Source organism: Ornithorhynchus anatinus, chromosome 15, assembly GCF_004115215.2.
Source record: "Ornithorhynchus anatinus isolate Pmale09 chromosome 15, mOrnAna1.pri.v4, whole genome shotgun sequence".
Lineage (NCBI taxonomy): Eukaryota > Metazoa > Chordata > Mammalia > Monotremata > Ornithorhynchidae > Ornithorhynchus > Ornithorhynchus anatinus.
In genome coordinates, this window is record NC_041742.1 from 17,339,528 (window position 1) to 17,357,746 (window position 18,219).

Consider the following 18,219-nt stretch of genomic DNA (forward strand, 5'->3'; position numbering starts at 1 on the left):
ACGAGAGTTTATGTGCTTAGGACATTCAGTAACTCTCCAAATGATTTATCTCTCTGCTTTAAACTCCAGCAAGACCAAGGGGTTCCCAATCATTTAGAGATGTTTAGGCAGCTAGCGTTATGCAAATAATCTTCATTTCTACCAACGGCTTTCTCCTCTATGTGAGATCATCAGTCTCATTATGGGACGAAGGAGTTCTTTGAGGACATTTTTCTAAGTCCTAGACTCAACATTTTGGCCTCAGGAAATCTTCAGCGTATAACCCCAGTGTAGAAAATATCCTGGGGCTGCTCACCTCGAAAATCAAGATTATTTTCATGCAGTTTGCTCCATACCATGCTCTCATGTTTCGGTAATTACAGGTTCCCACCGGACCGTGAGGAGTCTTTTGAGAGCTCTGGTTCAAATGCACTGGTAATGCACTAAATGCTGGAAACATCGATGATGTTAAAAAGCTGGGCTCCCTTTTTCAGAAACCAGCCAGATTTTTGAGAAAACTTTGATATCCCTTCTGGAAAAAGAAAGAGAATTCTATTATTGCCCGCCCAGCTTTCGATTTCCTTGCAGCTTATAGAGAAGGGATGATGGCTCTGAAGATAAAAAGTGCTGAGTGGAGAATCAAGAGCCGTCTCGAATACTGGCCATAAAAATACCATTCGGTACAAGTACAGGCTTTCCGGCTTATTTCAGGGTACCGTGTTAGACGCATTTTAATCGGCTGCTGAGTTTGACTCACTTTATGGCAGGTGAAGGACAATTATTCGGAAAATCTCAAGCTTCGCTCTGAAGGCAAACCGACATAAACGGTCCCCGTATAGCTGAAATCAAACGCTGACGCTAAGTGAAGCAAAAGAAATATGACATATCATCAGACGCCAAATATGCTAAAGAATGCAAAGAGTTTCCACGCTGAGCCTGAGCACGGTGGCACAGTGAAAAGTCTGCTGTGGGGCAGGGGAAGACATCTTTACATTTTAAAGAATGGTGAATCAGCTTACATAAACAAAGAAAAAGAAACAATTCTGAAGAAGGGTCGGGGCCGGACTTTAGCCGTCTCACAGATATTCGATCGAGAACCGCTTAGCTTCCGACTCTCAAATAAGACACGGCAGCGTTCAGAAAACTTGCAGGTCACACCAAATGCGAGGTTAGTGCAAACGCACGGCAGTGGTGGGTGAACCGGAAACACCTTGAGAGGTCATTTATAGTGAGCGCCAACTAGTTTCGGTGATGAGCGCAGTCTACTCGGCTACCCTCTCTAATGCCCGTCATTTATTGAGTACAAAATAAAAAGCACCTCTTGAATGGTTCCTACGTGTCATCTACCAATTTAGGATCATACGGAATCATAGCATATAAAACAACGGAACAGCAAATCCCCGATCTCAAGCTTCAGATAGGCAACAGAGAAACGAAGATTTCGCTCGGTCATCTACGTCATCGACAGCATGGTATTCGATTTTCAAAAGGAGGGTAGGAAAGGAACATCAATGGGAACTCAACAGACTGAGTCTTGGAACAAAAGCCTTTGCTTAATGTCAAAGCGTTTTGGTTTGAGGACAGAAGTTGGCAAATCACATTTTCGGGCCATTTTCTGTACTCTCTAGCGACTCGGGACCTCCAGGGCTACCAGATGGCTATTTCCAACAATCTATCAGGATGGAGAGATGAAAACATTTAGGTAATCATTACTTTTATTATTAATACTGGACAAAAATACACAGAGGCACAAGCATTTGCAACTGTCAAAAGTGGGCAAGGCCTCAAACCACATCTGGGAGTAACATATGAGTTCAGAGACGTTAAACATTAGAAAGATGGTATTGTTCTGACACTATACTCGCTCTACTTCAAATCGCCCCGCCACTGGAAATTGCTTTGAAAACATCCTGCCGTCTGTAGCGACGGGAGCTCTAGCTTGAAAGAGATCGTCTGCTGGTGGTCGACACCAGAGGACAGAGGGGGTTCCTAGGAGTTCTCCCCAGTCAAATTTCACTGCTCAGGAGCTTCCTGGCCCAACCGGAGACGGCAAAAAATAAGCGCCCCGCTGTTTGAACCCCCAGTCCAGCGTTCACACCCAGGCACTGGTAGACTGCAATCTATGTGGATGGTACACCGGGCATAAAGCGAATCCCCTGATTTGCTGCAGTCTGGTGCGGTTTCCAGATCCACAACTCTGGCATCCCACTTGCAAACCAAACTGGATTTCTTTGGTCTCCATTCCCTAATATTAAGCGGAAGAGCATCCGCTCCTTTCGGTTGTGGCTCGAGGGCCCGGTAAAACCGACGCCAGACCTGGGTCTGCCTCTTTTCTACCTGTACGCACGCAGCTGTCTAAAGAGCAAGCCCGGAGCAGAGCACAGACTGCGCTATTACAGTTCTTCGGTCTCGTACTCTGCCATGGGCTCCGGCAAAACAGTCGACGATCAAGTCTGGAAGTCGAAGATTACATTTTGGCTGCTGCCAAGAAAATGCCTTACAGTACGGCGCTCTAAGAGCTGAGCAAGATTCTCACTGTTACAGTCACACGTATCCACGGATCAACTCCCTTTTATTAGAAGTATAATACTGCACTTTATATCACAAATGTAGAAAAATATGGCAGATAGTGTCATAACAATACTTTCTTTAAATGGATATAGAAAACGGACAGGTATTTACCATATAGAGATTTATATAGAGAATAAAATACTCCTGATGCAATATATAAATGTTACTGTTTAGTTTTTATAGAAACTACCTAAGCTGTCGCACTGCTTCACAATGTTCCAAACAGCTCAAAATAACTTTACGTCGTAACGGGAGAGATATGATTCTAACAGTACGATATCAGTTCATCGTAAATAAATATTATAAATCCTATCAAATATGGAAGCTTAAAAAACAAATTTTAAGACGTAGAACTTGGCTCCGAACCCGGCGACGGAGATGGGTGGACCGTCCCACTGATCCCCGCCGCGCTCCCCTCCCCGCCCGGCGCCGGGGCACCGGCGACAAGAAATGAGCGGCTGGGGCTCAGCTCCAGACCCAAATTCTACCCGCTCCTTGAATCGCCCGGACGGACCTCCTCAACTCCGACAGAGAGCGTGCTGGGCCGGAGCGCGAGGGGGAGGGAAAAGCTGGCCGAATAACGCGTCTCCCCGAACTGCACGCTCTGCCCATCCGCCACCGCGAGGCTCCTGGTGGGCCTAGGCCGCCCGTCACTACTTGCCACCGTGATCCCCGGCTACCAACGTGGGCGCTCGGACGCTCCCGCTCCGCACAGACATATTACACCCCTCCGTAAAGCTGAAGAGACTTGGCTCACCGCACCTTAACCCCGCCCCCCACCCCCGCCCGCCCCGTTTCCACCCCCCCGCCGCGAGCCGGACTGGATTTCTCCCCGAGTCTAATTACAGGGCCGTCTCTTTTAAGTCATTCAGGTTTGGCATCCGGGATCGGTTTGTTCTGTTATAGGGGAGCCCGTTGGGCCCGCCCTTGGAGCCCAGTTGTTCCGAGTAGGAGGCGCCCTCGTTGGGGCTCCTGCCCCCGGGAGGGACGTGCCAACCGGGATCTATCTGGCCCGGCAGCTGCAGCGTCGGCCGGCCCTTCGGCGCCCCTTCCTGTCGGACGTTCCCGCTGCCGCTGCTGCTGCTGGACGCTTGGCTCAGAGGGTGAATGCGCACCTCCGAGAAGGAACCTTTGGCTGGCTGGCTTGGAATGGGCTGAAAGCGGGCGTCTGAAGAAGGTGGATGATTGGAGGTGGAAGAGAGGTGCAATAGTTTGCGAAGGGATTTTAGAGGCTGGGTCTGAAAGAAAGGGAAGGAGGAAAGACAGATCAGATCAGGCAAATGATCAGAGTGACGAGACTCTCCTAAGACGCCAGGCTGGAAGGATTAAATCTCTTCAATTTGGAAAGACAAAGTCTAAGTGGGAACACTTTTTTTTCCCAAAGGAATCTGCTACGCGCTTACTGTGTACCAGGCACCGTACTAAGCGGTGAAATAGATTCAAGCTGATCCTGTTCGACACAGTCCCTGTCCCCACATGGGGCTCACAGTCTTAATCCCCATTTTACAGATGAGATAACTGCGGCAGGGAAGTGATTCGGTCTAGGTCGCGCAGCAGCCAAGCGGTGGAAATGGGATTAGGACTCAGGCCTTTCGGACTCCTAGACCCACGTTTGATCCACTAGGCCTCACTACCTCTACAGAATCGTAGAGGCCGGGGACAGTTTGGAATTGAAACGGTTAGTCGCTCAATCCGACAGCAACAGGAACCGGGGGTTTCTTGAGCTTGAAGGTGGAAAGTTGCAAACAGACTAAAAGAAATTCTCCTCCACAGAAAGGGGTAAATGCTACAAGTTGTGCTGGCAGAAAATAGCAACGGGCCCAAGAGGGCAAGAAGTCTAAAATTGATAATTTGGAAAAAAAAAGTTAGGAATGTGAAAGGGGAAAGTTGGGCCTATTTAAAAAGGATGTATGCTTTGGGTAGGCATTGGGAGGAAAATTATGAATTCTAGAGGACTCATTCCTGACCATCAGAATAGCCGATCAGGAGGGTAACAATAATATTGCTCTTTGGGATATGATTCAGTGCCACTATCGGAGACAAGATGTGGAACACTGAAAAAGCCCGGTGGGCCATTTCTTTTTGTTTTTATGTTCTCATTTCTGTACATAACATTAAATTTAGACCCTGCCTGATCTCCGCCCAAATATCCTCAAATCCCAAATATCCACAATGCAGTTCTTGTGTGTTTCGAGGTTTGCGGTATCTGATCTCTGACTCTCCAGGTTTCCCCTGCCCCTCGTTGTTCTGTTTCTCCATGCCCAATTCTGCCTCGCCCATCTCGACTCCCACGGCTTGCCGTTTTGAGGAACGGCGGCTTTTCCGGGGCTGTGGGCGACGCAACCTGTTATTCCCCGTCACTCTGCTCTCACGCGCTAAGCCCGCGGTGCCGGGATCACGTTGGGCTCATCTGTTGACTCTCACAGCAGGTCCCGAGCACCTCCCCGAGAACTTAACGATAACCGCTTCAAATTCACCGTTTCCTTCCACTCTGCAAAAAGGCCTTTCATAAAGCGTAGGTGTTGACACCCGTGAGGAAGTTAAAAGGAAAATAAGTACTCGATTTTAAAAGCACAACTCCCACGTTCGGGAAGCTTCCTAGCGGGGACTCCATTTTGAGATCTTCAGGACACAGTGGTCCCTGGCCTCCTGAAATAACTGTGGCATTTATTGAGCGCGTACTATGTGCCAGGCATTGTTCTGTGACATAAGGTAATCAGGTTGGATCGACCCATGGGGCTCACAGTCTTATGGCTCAGTGGAAAGGGCACGGGCTTTGGAGTCAGGGCTCATGAGTTCGAATCCCAGCTCTGCCACTTGTCAGCTGTGTGACTGTGGGCAAGTCACTTAACTTCTCTGTGCCTCAGTTCCCTCATCTGTAAAATGGGGACAATCTGATTCCCCTATGTCTACCCCAGCGCTTAGAACAGTGCTTGGCACATAGTAAGCGCTTAACAAATACCAACATTATTATTATTATTATTATTAATTGCCATTATAAATGAGGCACAGAGAAGTTAGGTGACTTGCCCCAGGTCACACAGCAGACTCGTAGCAGATCTGGAATCAGAACCCAGTTCCTTCCTACTCCCAGGCCTGTGCTCCGTCCCCCCGCAGCCCTCACGCTTTCCTTCCGCTTGACTCCTACGCTAACATTTCACCTCCCCCTCGCCTGCCGCTTATCCGGATCTTTGCCGAAACATGGATTTTCCCCAGAACCAACTCTCCCAGCCCTGAATAAGCCGCGAGAAGAGGCGAGAACCCCTCCCACGTACGTGCGCCTGGAGGTCTGTCATCTTCTCGGGGCGCCACTCCTTCGGCCTGCTGCTTTGGTGATTAGAAGGATGCATGGCTTTCTGGAACGCCAGGAGATCCTGGCCGTCTGTGTTGGGCACCTGGAAGAGGACGGGACAGGCTCGCGGTCAGTCTCGTCTAACGGCCCGGTCGAGGGACGACCACTCCCGGACCGAAAGGAAGACCACAGACACCCGATGGACACGATGCAAGTGATTTCCCCGGGTTAGGTGGGTGGCTTTCCTTAACAACTGCCTCCCTGCATTAAGGAGAAATGGGCCAACATGCAGCTGGGTTAACACCTCAACCCTCAAAGCATTCCCCCATGCTGTTAGTTTAGTTGCTGTAAGAGAGAGCAGTTAAAACCGGCTACAGAAAGAATGACTGTGTTTTCTCCTCATTCAACAGCATTCCGTTCGGCAGGTAGGTTCTGAACCAGTTCGATAAAACCGAGACTTTACCCTGGGGGAGAAGGGATCCACATAGCATATCTGGCGGGGGAAATGGTGTCTGGTTAACTTTAACGGCCTCCCAGCGGACAAAGCGTGGTTTATTCCATCTTTTCAAACACTCAGCTCAACAGGCAAGTGCCCGGTGATTTCGCCTCACCCATGCAATGTCTTGGGATGATTCGAAATGAGGGAGATTCCCCCAACAAATAGTAAGGAATCTTTTTTCTTCCATTTCAGTGATGAGTCCATTTCCATCTAAATCAGGGTCCACGCCCTAGCACCAAAAGTAGGTCATCAGCAAAACTAGAGCAGGCCAAGAACAGAGCGCACCCAACTAACAGGAGCTGCTTTTTCACGGAACCCGGGTTTCCGATGAGATTTTAATCGGTGAAACTTGACTCGGTTGAAAGAAACTGTAAATGAGGACTCCATCCAATGAGTCCGCGGGCCAGACGCCTAGACGTTTTTCGATCAGAACATCCCGCTTCTTGCGGGAGAAAGTGATCTTGGGGCTCTTGCCATTCAAACAGCTGGATGAGCACCCAATTCCAACTGGCCTTTCCAGGGATCTGGGTAATTTTTCGAGACCAACGGTGCCTCCCTTTTCGGTTAGCTCCTTCAAATTACCCAGAGGGGCCCCAGTTTTGGTCCGGAGTGAATTTATGGAACTGGCTCAAGTTCCTTAACCAGCAAAAAGAGACTATGACCCCATGAAAATAAAACACATGCTGTTGGTAGGCAGTGAAATCAGTTCACTGGCGCAGTTCTCAGTGCTACCCAATTTAAAAATTAATACCATAGGTAGAGGGACTACAGGAAGCTTTTTCAAAGAAGAGCTATGCTTTACATGATTCTTTGAATTAAAAAGAGGAAAGAGGGATTTCTTGATGCTCGGATTCTCCCCGTTGGCGGATTCTGTCTGCAATATAAGATACAAATAAACTAAATGCAAACAATAGTGCTAGTCTCAGAAAGACTAGTCCTTGGAACAATACTGCATACCTATATATTCTGTCAATGATAATCAGAATAATACCCACATTCTGCTTCATGACAAGCTCGATTTTGTTAGAGTCCACGAGAGGCCTGTAACGGATGTCGACGGTATCGGTGAACTTCTAACCGAGTTAAAAGACATGGCGGCACACATTCTACAGCACTAAAAGCCCTCAGGTATCTTCCATTGGATTAGAAATATACGGCCGTTATTTTACCAACGGAAATATTGTTCTCGGGAAGAGTTTGTTCAGAACCCCTTCGATCTTTCTTGTGCTACCGGGAGACTTAGACTGGATTTATTTTCAACTCAAAGCATAGTTAATAAAAGCAAATTTAAGAATTCTCTCCAATGGTAAAACAACACCTTGTAAATAAATATGAGGAAACTAGCACCTCAGCAAATATATCAGTGACGGATCTGAAACAAGGAAAAGGAATCATTCGGGACCTTTGAAACATCTGACCCATGGGAACATTTGAGCCAAGAAGCAGCGTGGCCTCGGGGCAAGAGCACAGGCTTGGAAGTCAGAGGTAGTGGGTTCTAATCCCAGCTCTGCCACTTGTCTGCTGTGTCACCTTGCAACTCACTTAACTTCTCTGTGCCTCAGTTACCTCATCTGTAAAATGGGAATTGAAACTGTGAGCCCCACGTGGGACAACCTGAATACCTTGTATCTATCCCGGCGCTTAGAGCAATGCCTGGCACATTTAGTAAGCGCTAAACAAATACCGTAATAAGAATAATAATAATAACAAAACTATCTGCCATGGTTCACTACATTTCTCTCATTGCCCACAAGTCCCAAAACACCTTTTAAAAACAAAACGCTGTAGCTAGCCTGGGTACCAATTTACTAGTACAGCATTTCCAAGTTGGAAAAGTCAACATATGTTCCGAAAGCATATGAAATATTTTTGGGATATACCACTTGAAGCCAGATCTCCCAAGTTGGCTTCCGCTTTCGCTTGTTTCAAAGCAGGCAGCGAACGTCTGCGGTGTTACTTTGGGGTACTCTTTTCAGTGACTCCTCTCTCTCCACCCTTCCTCAAAGGTACCACGTTCGAGGGGGCTAAGTGAATGGGGGAGATCTTCGCTTGCCAACATGCGATCTACAACATTATTATCCACACCGATTCTGGCACCACTCCTACAGGCAAACATTCAAAAATCGGGTGCCAGGCAGCGAGAAGGCTTGAAAACTCGGGGACACACGGGAATTGGGGGACGAACTCGGATCTGCCTCCATCTCACTCGTGGTCGTAACTGACTAAACGTAGATGACTTGGAATTAAGTACCCTACCCTGCCGGGAAAAAGAGAAAAAGGGTCGATACTCGCCAAGTCATGCATAATTTCCCTTATTCTCTTACAACAGCTAATCTAGGTGCTCCTTTAATGAACCAAATATTTGGAAGGATGAACTGTACCCCTCCTGAAAAATCTGCCTCTGAATATCGATACACATTGGAATTATGGTTTGGAAATGACGTTGGAGGCTGCATTTAATCCTTCGTCTTTTTAAATGTCAAAAATGTAAAGGTTTAAACACCAGAAAGCCACACATTCTAAGACTTCACCAAGTGACAGTCTCACCCGAAGTGATCATCCCTTTTTCTCAGGGAGAAAGTCCGGTGCTTTCCTTAAAGTATGAGCTTCTTGTGGGGAAGAACTGTGTCACTTTTGTTATGCACTTGCCAAACACTTAGTACAGTGCTTTGCACCCAGGGGTCACTCCATCAATCAATCAATCAATGCTGAGTGCTTACTGGGGGTAGAGCACTATATTAAGCATTTGGGAGAGCACAGTTGCGCAGAGTTGATAGTCATGTTCTCTGCCCACAAGGAGCTTACAGTTTAGAGAGGCTATTAGTACTAACCCTTGGCCTACATCCTCCAAATACTTCATAATAATGTTGGTATTTGTTAAGCACTTACTATGTGCAGAGCACTGTTCTAAGTGCTGGGGTAGATATAGGGTAATCAGGTTTCCCACATGAGGCTCACAGTCTTCATCCCCATTTTACAGATGAGGGAACTGAGGCCCAGAGAAGTTAATTGACTTGCCCACAGTCAACACAGCTGACATGCGGCAGAGCTGGGATTCGAACCCACGACCTCTGACTCCCAAGCCCAAGCTCTTTCCACTGAGCCACGCCGCTTCCCATTTCTGTGAATTAACCACCCCCTCACACAGAAGCAGCGTGGCTTGGTGGAAAGAGCCCGGGGTTGGGAGTCCGAGGTCATGGCTTCTAATCCCAGCTCCGCCGCTTGTCAGCTGTGTGACTTTGGGCAAGTCACTTCACTTCTCTGGGCCTCAGTTCCCTCATCTGTAAAATGGGGATTAAGACTGTGAGCCCCACGTGGGACAACCTAATCACCTTGTATCCCCCCCACCCAGTGCTTAGAACGGTGCTTTGCATATAGTAAGCGCTTAACAAATACCATTATTGTTATTATCCCCCACCCAAATCCCCTGAACCATTCTTCCATTCTTCCCCTGAGGGCCAGGTTCCGAGGCTTTGTTTATCCTTCATGGCAGTCTTCTCCAGGACTTAACACAGTGCTAAGCACTCAATAAATACCACTGAGTACTCAATAAATACTATTCCAGAATGACTGTGTGTTTTTGTCTCACCGTTAGTTCATCTTCACTCTCCAAACATTGACATCCAGAGAATTCTAGACTGGGGAGGCCCAGTCTCCTTGGCCTCCCTGGGTATTTTTTGTTGTTGTTGTTTTGGGGGGTTTTATGGTATTTGTTAACTTCCTACTCTATGTCAGATACTTTTCTAAGTGCTAGGGTAGATACAAGTGAAGTAGGTCGGACACAGTCCATGTCCCACATGGGACTCACAGTCTAAGCGGGAGGGAGAACTGAGGCCCGAGAAGGGAAGTGACTCGCTCAAGGTCACCCAGCAGACAAGGGGCAGAACTGGGATTAGAACCCAAGTCATCTGAATCCCAGGTTCGGACTCTTTAATAACTCTTTAAGCGCTTCCTGTGTGCCAAGCACTGTTCTTTCCGCTAGGCCAGGCCGCTTCTCTGAAGAGTGTATGGTTTTTCCCCTTCACGTCTGGAATGGAGCTAGGAACGGGGCTTCCTGGACGCAAGTGACAAGAGGCCTCCCTTCAGACCCCTTTGCCGTCCTCCAGTTCAGCTAGACTTATCCAAAACGCCCAAGTTGCCATAGGGCGCCCAAATGGCCCCTGCAGATGGTAACATCTTGGCAACGGAAGGTATTTCTTAAGGGTTTACTATGCGCCAGGCACTGTACTAAGCTCTGGAGTACAGACAAGTCAATCATGCTGGACACAGTTCCATGTCCCCACGTGGGGCTCGCAGTCTTAATCCCCATTTTGCAGACGAGGGCACAGAGAAGTGAAATGACTTGCCTAAGGCCAAGCGGCAAGGAACTGGCAGAGCCGGGATAATGATAATAATAATGATAATACTTGTTAAGCGCTTACTGTGTGCCAAGCACTGCTCTACTAGTAATAATAATAATAACAATGATGGTACTTGTAAGGAGGTTACTATATGCCAAGCACTGTTCTAAGTGCTGGGGGAGCGATACAAGATAATCGGGTTGTCCCACGGAGGGATCACAGTCTTTAATCCCCACTTTACAGATGAGGTAACTGAGGCACAGAGAAGTTAAGAGATTTACCCAAAGTCATGCAGTTGACAAGTGGCGGAGCCGGGATTAGAACCCATGACCTGTGAAGCCTAAACCCATGCTCTTTCCACTGAGCCACACAGCTTCTCTGAGAAGAGAGAAGTGACTGAAGCCCCATCTTGCCTAGGGAAGGGGTAAGTGATCCCTGGGACAACAGTATCTCAGGAGCAAAATGGTTGCTGCTGTCAATTCCGACATGACCTGGCGGTGTTTTCAACTGGGGCTGGGTGGTTACCATGTCTGTTCTTCCCGCGGTAGGAGATGGCATAACATAAAGAACGAGAAGCAGCGTGGCCTCTTGGATAGAGCCCGGGCTCGGGAGTCAGAAGGACCTGGGTTCTAAGCCCGGCTCCGCCACTTGTCGGCTCTGTGACCTTAAGCAAGTTACTTCACTTCTCTGTGCCTCAGTTACCTCGTCTGTAAAATGGGGATGAAGACCATGAGGCCCATGGGGGACATGGACTGTTTTCAATCTGATTATCTTATAACTGCCCCAGAGCTAAGTACAGTGCCTGGCACAGAGTAAGCACTTAACAAATACCATAAAAAAACCCAAAACAACACTTACGGTGGTGCCTTCGTCTAAAGGAGTGGCCACTCCAGCTCTAGATTGCACTCTCCCAAGCACCTACGAGTTTTCTGCCCACAGTAAGCGCTCAATAAATACAAATGATTTTATTCCTCTTCACTTGAATTTTAACAAATGTTTCCTAACGGTTAAGTCATATTTATTTCCTTGGCACGATTACTCTGTAATCTATTGTATGTCTTAAAATTCCCATCAGGCTGGGTCTCTCTCGCTAAAATTAAGTCTTTCTCCAGAAAAATGGGCCTTGTCCTTGAATCCCAGTCACCTGCTTTACTAGCGAGGGTCCCTGAGGGTAACAGGAGGTAGGGGGAAGGAGGCTATGGGCTGAGGAGGGAGGGGGACTGGCTGTATTTACATATTTAACTTCAGAAAAGGGAAAACAGTAAGTGCTCCACATCGGCATCGGCAGTACCTTTACAATTAACTTGTTGTTGGCAGGGAATGTGTCTGCTCTACTGTTATACTGTACCCTCCCAAGCGCTTAGTACAGTGCTCTGCACACAGTAAGCACTGAATAAATAAAACTGGTCGGCTGCCTGGCAACACCTGCTGCATTGACGCCTTTCCAACACAATGTACGGGAATTTCTGCTGGTTTTATATATTTTTCAGCTTGGGGTTTCTTATCTCTAACCTGTCCCCTAGACTATTAAATTTATTTTGTTCCGTCAGCCGTTCTTATCCATATAATGAGAATCACGGTTAAATGGCGAGGTTGAAATGGACGGTAACCAAAAATTAGTGTTCAAACATGACAAATGCATGCTGAAGGTATCTACAACATCTTGATTTTCACCCCGGCTTCGGCCCCACTGCACATTTGTTCATATTTGTAGTTTCTTTTGAGGCCTGTCTACCTCTCTAGATTATAAGATCCTTGTGGGCAAGGACTGTGTCTACCAACTAGCTTATTTTAATGTCTGTTTACCTCTCAAGATTATAAACTCTTTGAGGGTAAGCATCTGCCAAGCGCTTAGTCAAATGATCTGTTGAGTTAAGAACTCAACAAATACCATTGATAGATTAATCTAGAAGAAGATTTTGGGAGAAAACAATTCTTCCTTAAGGTTATATCTGAATTTCTGTTGCCTTCACTGTAGCAGAAGTGGATTAATATACACAAAACACACACCCACATATAGTGAAACACTAGTGACTCCCTATTTTGAAAACTGATGACCTGCGAAAGTTTGAAATGCCCCCTTTCTCCTGTCAATATTAACCTGAAGTAAAAGCAGAACATCACTTGGAAAAGAAATAACTTCCATCCTCCACCTCCCACCCAACAATAAGGATAACTCTAGTCTGGAAGTGGAGGGGGTGGAAAAAGACTTAAATTCCAAGTTAAAATTCATTTCGGTTCTTTGCATTTCAACATATTCTTTGGTGCTGACGATGACAATGGATGAGTGACATTTTCCCACCTTCATCAGGATTAATTTAAATGGTCTAGCAAAACAAGGCCCGCACGGTATCACCCTGGCCTGCCCTGCATTCAGGTACCGACAGACTAAAAGACGCATTCCGTAGCCCATCGGTGACTCTGGGGGGGAGAAAAGGTGAAATTTGGAATTCTACACCCCACAGTGGATTGTGAAAACTCTCAACGGTGCTGGATTATTGCTGCACGTCTAAATTCAAACTTCCTTTAAAGTTCAGTCCCTGTTTTTCTCATTTCTGTAAAGTTTGCCAGAGAATTGGTCCAGAAGAATGACAGATTTTAAGCAGCCTGAGAGATGTATGCCAAGCAGTGAAGAAGGTTTAGTCATAGAGGTATAAGATGCACTTTCTCTTCCACATTTCCATGCATCATTTCCAGTCCATTGAGATCCCCTTGAGATCAGGGAGACCTCTGTGAGCCGAGAAGATATGAGGAGTGTAAAAGACGATCATTTTCCCCCAGAAGATATACACAGTGTATCAGAACAAAGTCATAAATACATTTTAAAAGGACGCTTGCACACACAGCCCGGGTTAAAATACGACAGCCGGTATGGACAGAAAAAACACATTTGGCCCGGGTGTGATGGTAGAGTGGTCTACTTACTGTTTGAGATTTCTTTTTTTTCTTTTTCATCGACCTGAAAAAGCCTTGCTTTTCCTTATCCTTGAGTTGTTCGGAGTGACTAACGTTTTCAGGACTTTTCCTAAACGGGAAGAAATGGATCATCTTGTTCATCTGTTTTCAACGATTCTTTCTCCACTACAAAATATGTATATTAAATAAATAGAGTGACCCAGTGAAAAGAGCCTGGGGCCTGGGAGCCAGAGGACCAGGGTTCTAACTCTGCCTCTGTCACAGGCCTGCTCCGTGACCTTGGGCAAGGTATTTGACTTTTCCATGTCTTAGTTTCCTCAACTGTAAAATGAGAATTCGAAAACCGTTCTCCCTCCCGCTTAGACAGTGAGCCCCACGTGGGACCAGATTATTTTGTATCTGTCCCAGCCCTTCAAAAGTGTTGAGTACATAGTGAGTGCTTAACGAATACCTTAAGTGGTAAAAATGGTCAATATTCAGCACTGTGGATTTACGACTCGAAAACTCTTTTAAAGACTCAGGGGCAAAGTGGCTTTGTATCTCATGTTTCCGGTTTTGCGAGAATGTAAGAAAAGAGTCCACCTCTTAATACGCCACTCTGGATCTCTTGCTCAGCTATAATTTAGAAAAGTGGGTGAGGGTATTTTGATAGGAGGTGACTTTTATTAGAGCTAAGGAAGACAGTCTTGGAAGCTTTTCCCTCAGTCTTGTAACTGGAACTGGATGATAAATTATTCTTATGATGAGTCAGAGCCTATAGGAAGATATTTTATTTCCCCTGTTTTAAGATGGGATTGGATCCCAATTCATTAAGTTAGCTACCCATAAGTGATTTATGGGAGTAGCTGATATTCAAGTCATCAAAGAGGCAAGAATTGGTTTTCTTTATCTGCCATCGACTGAGAACAAACGGGATGTCAAAATTTTATGTTATATTTGGTCAGTCCGTGCTCTGAATGAGGATCCAAAACTATAGGCCCCAGGACAAATCGGACTGAAGAATCACAGACTCTCAAGGTTGGGATGGATCTAACGAGTCAACGAGTTCTACCCCTGCCTCAAAGAGATCCCATTAAACCAACACAAGGAGATTAGAATTTATGTTAGAAGCAACCAGGCATAGTGCAAACAGCCCTGTCCCGGGAGCCAGAAGGTCATGGGTTCTAAGCCCGGCTGCGCTACTCGTCTGCTGTGTGGTCTTAGGCAAGTCACTTCACGTCTCTGTGCCTCAGTTACTGCATCAGTAAAATGGGGAATAAGACTGTGAGCCCTCTGCAGGACAGAGACTATGTCCAAACCCAATACCTTGCATCTACCCCAGCGCTTACTACAATGCCTGGCACATAGTAAGAGCTTAACAAATATCACAATTATTATTACCATTATTATTATTATCTCACGTCAAGGGTCAAGCTCTTGACCCGGAGCACTGTTGATCTGGGGTTAGTAGCTCTGACTGGTGCCATGAAAAGAGAATCCTAAGCGAAAGAGTGCAAAACACAATAGGGGTGACCACGGGAAATAATGCAAAACAATCATTGGGATTTACTGAGTGCTTACTGGGTGCAGGACACTGAACTAAACTCTTGGGAGTGTGTAATACAGAAGCGTTAGTAGACATGTTCCCTCCCTATTCAGAGCATACTGTCCAAGCTGCGTGAATACATTCTTAAGATGCGTTCATCCAGTCATTCAATCAGATTTATTGAGAAGTTACTGTGTGCAAAGCACTGTACTAAGCACTCAACACTGTAATTGTAATAATAATAATGACGGTATTTGTTAAGCACTTACTATGGGCTAAGTACTGTTCTAAGCCCAGGGGTAGATATGGAATAATCGGGTTGTCCCATGTGGGGCTCACACTTTCAATCCCCATTTTACAGATGAGGTAACTGAGGCACAGAGACGTGAATTGACTTGCCCAAGGTCACACAGCAGACAAGTACTAAGCAGGATACTAAGCGCTGTCCTAAGTGCATAGCACAGATCCAAAAATATTGATCCAAGCAACATAAAAGTATGTAGAAATGGAAATAAAATAGTATAGATTACCAAGGAAATGAGAATATAAATTAGCATTAAAATCAAATATTTTGCATTGGAAAGGGAGAAGGGCATGCATTGAATTTTTTATTACCATTGCTAACTTTAGCTTAGGCCTTAAATGAATGGCTTTATGAAGCCATTCCAAAATCCTCCAAAATCAAAGGTGATAAAGAGTCACAGGAGTCTTAATTGTGTCTATTCAGGCCACCTAAATCACCACACCAAGAGATGGGTGAGGGCTACTTAGCTCCCGTTTGAGCTGGCGGACATAAACTGAAAGGTGTGAGGTGGAGAGATAATCACTGAAGGTAGCCAGAGGCAATGCCGTTCTTTTTGGCAATTTAAATACTAGTCTAATGGCGACCCATAGCCGACACCACGCATCTCTCCCAGAACGCCTCTCCTCCACCTGAAATCGCTCTGGTAGTGGATCCGTAGAGTTTTCTTGGTAAAAATCCCAAAGTGGTTTACCGTCGCCTCCTTCCGCGCAGTCAACTCAAGTCTCCACCCTCGACTCTCTCCCCTGCCGCTGCTGCCCAACTTGGGTGAGTTCTGACCTTCAGCGGATGGCCTTCCACTCGCTAACCACTACCCAACCTACGAATGGGTAGGCCTCTGTACGTGTGAATATAGTGGCATTTGCCTAATGCGAACAGGTCATATTCTATCGACTAGAGCCAAAAAAAAAAAGGAGCTGGGAGCAAAGGTTGCTGTTAGGAGGATGACTGAAAGGAGAGATGCAGGGAAGGGAAAGATAGACAGTAGGTGAAGATCAGGTATCTCCAACAATGTCCAGGAGGTGGACAGGAGAAAGAGGAAGAGATGAAAGTCCAGCTCATCAAGGAGAGAGAAAAGAGGAGGAATGAAGGGGGAAAAACACCAGGAGAGGGGAAGCGGGACTGTCAGCTTGTTGTGGGCAGGGAATGTGCCTGTTTATTGTTATACTGTACTTTCCCAAGGGCTTAATACAGTGTTCTGCCCACAGTAAGCACTCAGTAATATGACTGAATGAAGACAGAACAAAAAGAATTTGGAGAACCCCCAAATCTAGGTTATGTGTCATGGATCTCAGAGCACTCTGTACAATTCTTGCCAACAGGGCAGCGACGAAGGTCCCAAATCCGATTTTGGATGATACCTTCAGGGATGACTTTTTCTCTGAGTCATCATATGAACAAAATTGCTTTTAAATTCCATAAACAAATGAAAAAAACAACCCAAAGGCATAATTAATAGGCCTCCTTTGCCACAGGCTCGCTACCTAGAAATCTCTAACCAAGAACATCACCTGATTTCTGAGAAATCCCAGATTCCGAGCAACGCCAAGATTGATTTTTTTTCGGCCTTCATTTAAAAAGTGTGGTGAATATCCTTCCAAGTTAAACAGTCGGGACACATCCGTGCGTTTATTTTTCTAAAACTGGCTCACGTTTTACTAATTGGTGCTTGCCAAGTCACCTAACAGAAATAAATACCAGGGCTGAGTCATTGTAAATAAAAGTCAACACTGTCTGAAGCCAGCGGGTTCTCATAAAGCCCTTATTTCAGGTCTTTGTAATTAAATTAAAATGCAAAACGGTTCTGCGTAAAAAGAAGAATCTCATTATCATACACTCATTAAACGAGACACATTCTACCTGAAATATGGACACTAATTCATCGACAAAGGCACAACCAGATGCGTTATGTTATTCAAAAATTCCAAAACTAATTAAAATCAAAGGACAGAATGGACCTTGTCTCAGACGCTGAACGCATTCATCTCAGAATGAGAGAGTGAAATACTACTCGCAATTGGTCGTTACATTTTTAAAAGCAGTTGCTGTCTAGCGGAAAAAACACGGGCCTGGGAGTCACCGGAGTTGTGAGCCCCGGCTCCACCACTTGCCTGCTGTGTGACCCTGAGCAAGTTACTTCTCTGTGCCTCAGTTTCCTCATCTTAAATATGGGGATTCAATACCTTTTTCCCTCCTCCTGAAATAGTGAGCCCCCTGTGGGACAGGGACTGTATCCAATATGATTATTATTCTGTATCTGCCCCAGCGCATAGTATAATACGCGGCACAAAGGAAACACTGCCAACTACCGCGATCATCATGATTAGCTTTAGGAAGGTTCTCATCTGCCGGCGGCGATCAACACAGTCTTCCACATAGTAAGCGCTTAAATACCATCGGTAGAAAAAGATAAATTCCTCCTCCTCAAGAGCAGGAGAGAGACCATCCGTTTTCTTTTCAAGAATCAACCAGGTTATGAATGGGGTTTTCCCAAACTTGAAATGGCGGGAGTAGCTTGGCTGTGAGACAGTGATAATCACAGCGACGGTGGCTGCTACACTCCGCTGGTGTCTGAGGAGCCATTCCCCCTGCTTCCAGTCATTGCTGAGGAGAAGCCCCGTGGCTCAGGTCTGTAACAGGGGGATTGGAACACCTATTAGACAAAGCAAACCGCCCGCCCCCACCCAGCCCCAAATCAAGACCAATAACAAGAGCTGCAGTACAAGAAGACACTGATCCGTGTTCTAGACAAGCAGTGTGGCTTAGTGGAAAGAGCAGAGGCTTGGGAGTCAGAGG

The 18,219-nt window shown here is 46.2% G+C and overlaps 1 protein-coding gene across 4 annotated transcripts in view; it reads right to left on the reverse strand.

Annotated features, from left to right (window-relative positions):
- Positions 1 to 3,346: 3,346 nt before the first annotated feature.
- The window catches only part of CDKL5 (cyclin dependent kinase like 5), a 148,158-nt gene continuing 133,285 nt past the window's right edge, over positions 3,347 to 18,219 (reverse strand). For 3 of the 4 annotated variants that reach the window (XM_029079692.2, XM_029079690.2, XM_029079691.2), the window contains exons 16-19: positions 13,607 to 13,706; positions 7,093 to 7,215; positions 5,826 to 5,945; positions 3,347 to 3,788 (exon numbers count right to left, since the gene is read on the reverse strand). In XM_029079692.2, coding sequence (XP_028935525.1) covers positions 3,393 to 3,788; positions 5,826 to 5,945; positions 7,093 to 7,215; positions 13,607 to 13,706 — 739 coding nt within the window. In that variant the 3' untranslated portion in view covers positions 3,347 to 3,392. The remainder of the gene's footprint in view (positions 3,789 to 5,825; positions 5,946 to 7,092; positions 7,216 to 13,606; positions 13,707 to 18,219) is intronic. The other variant, XM_007670353.3, reaches the window with a different exon arrangement.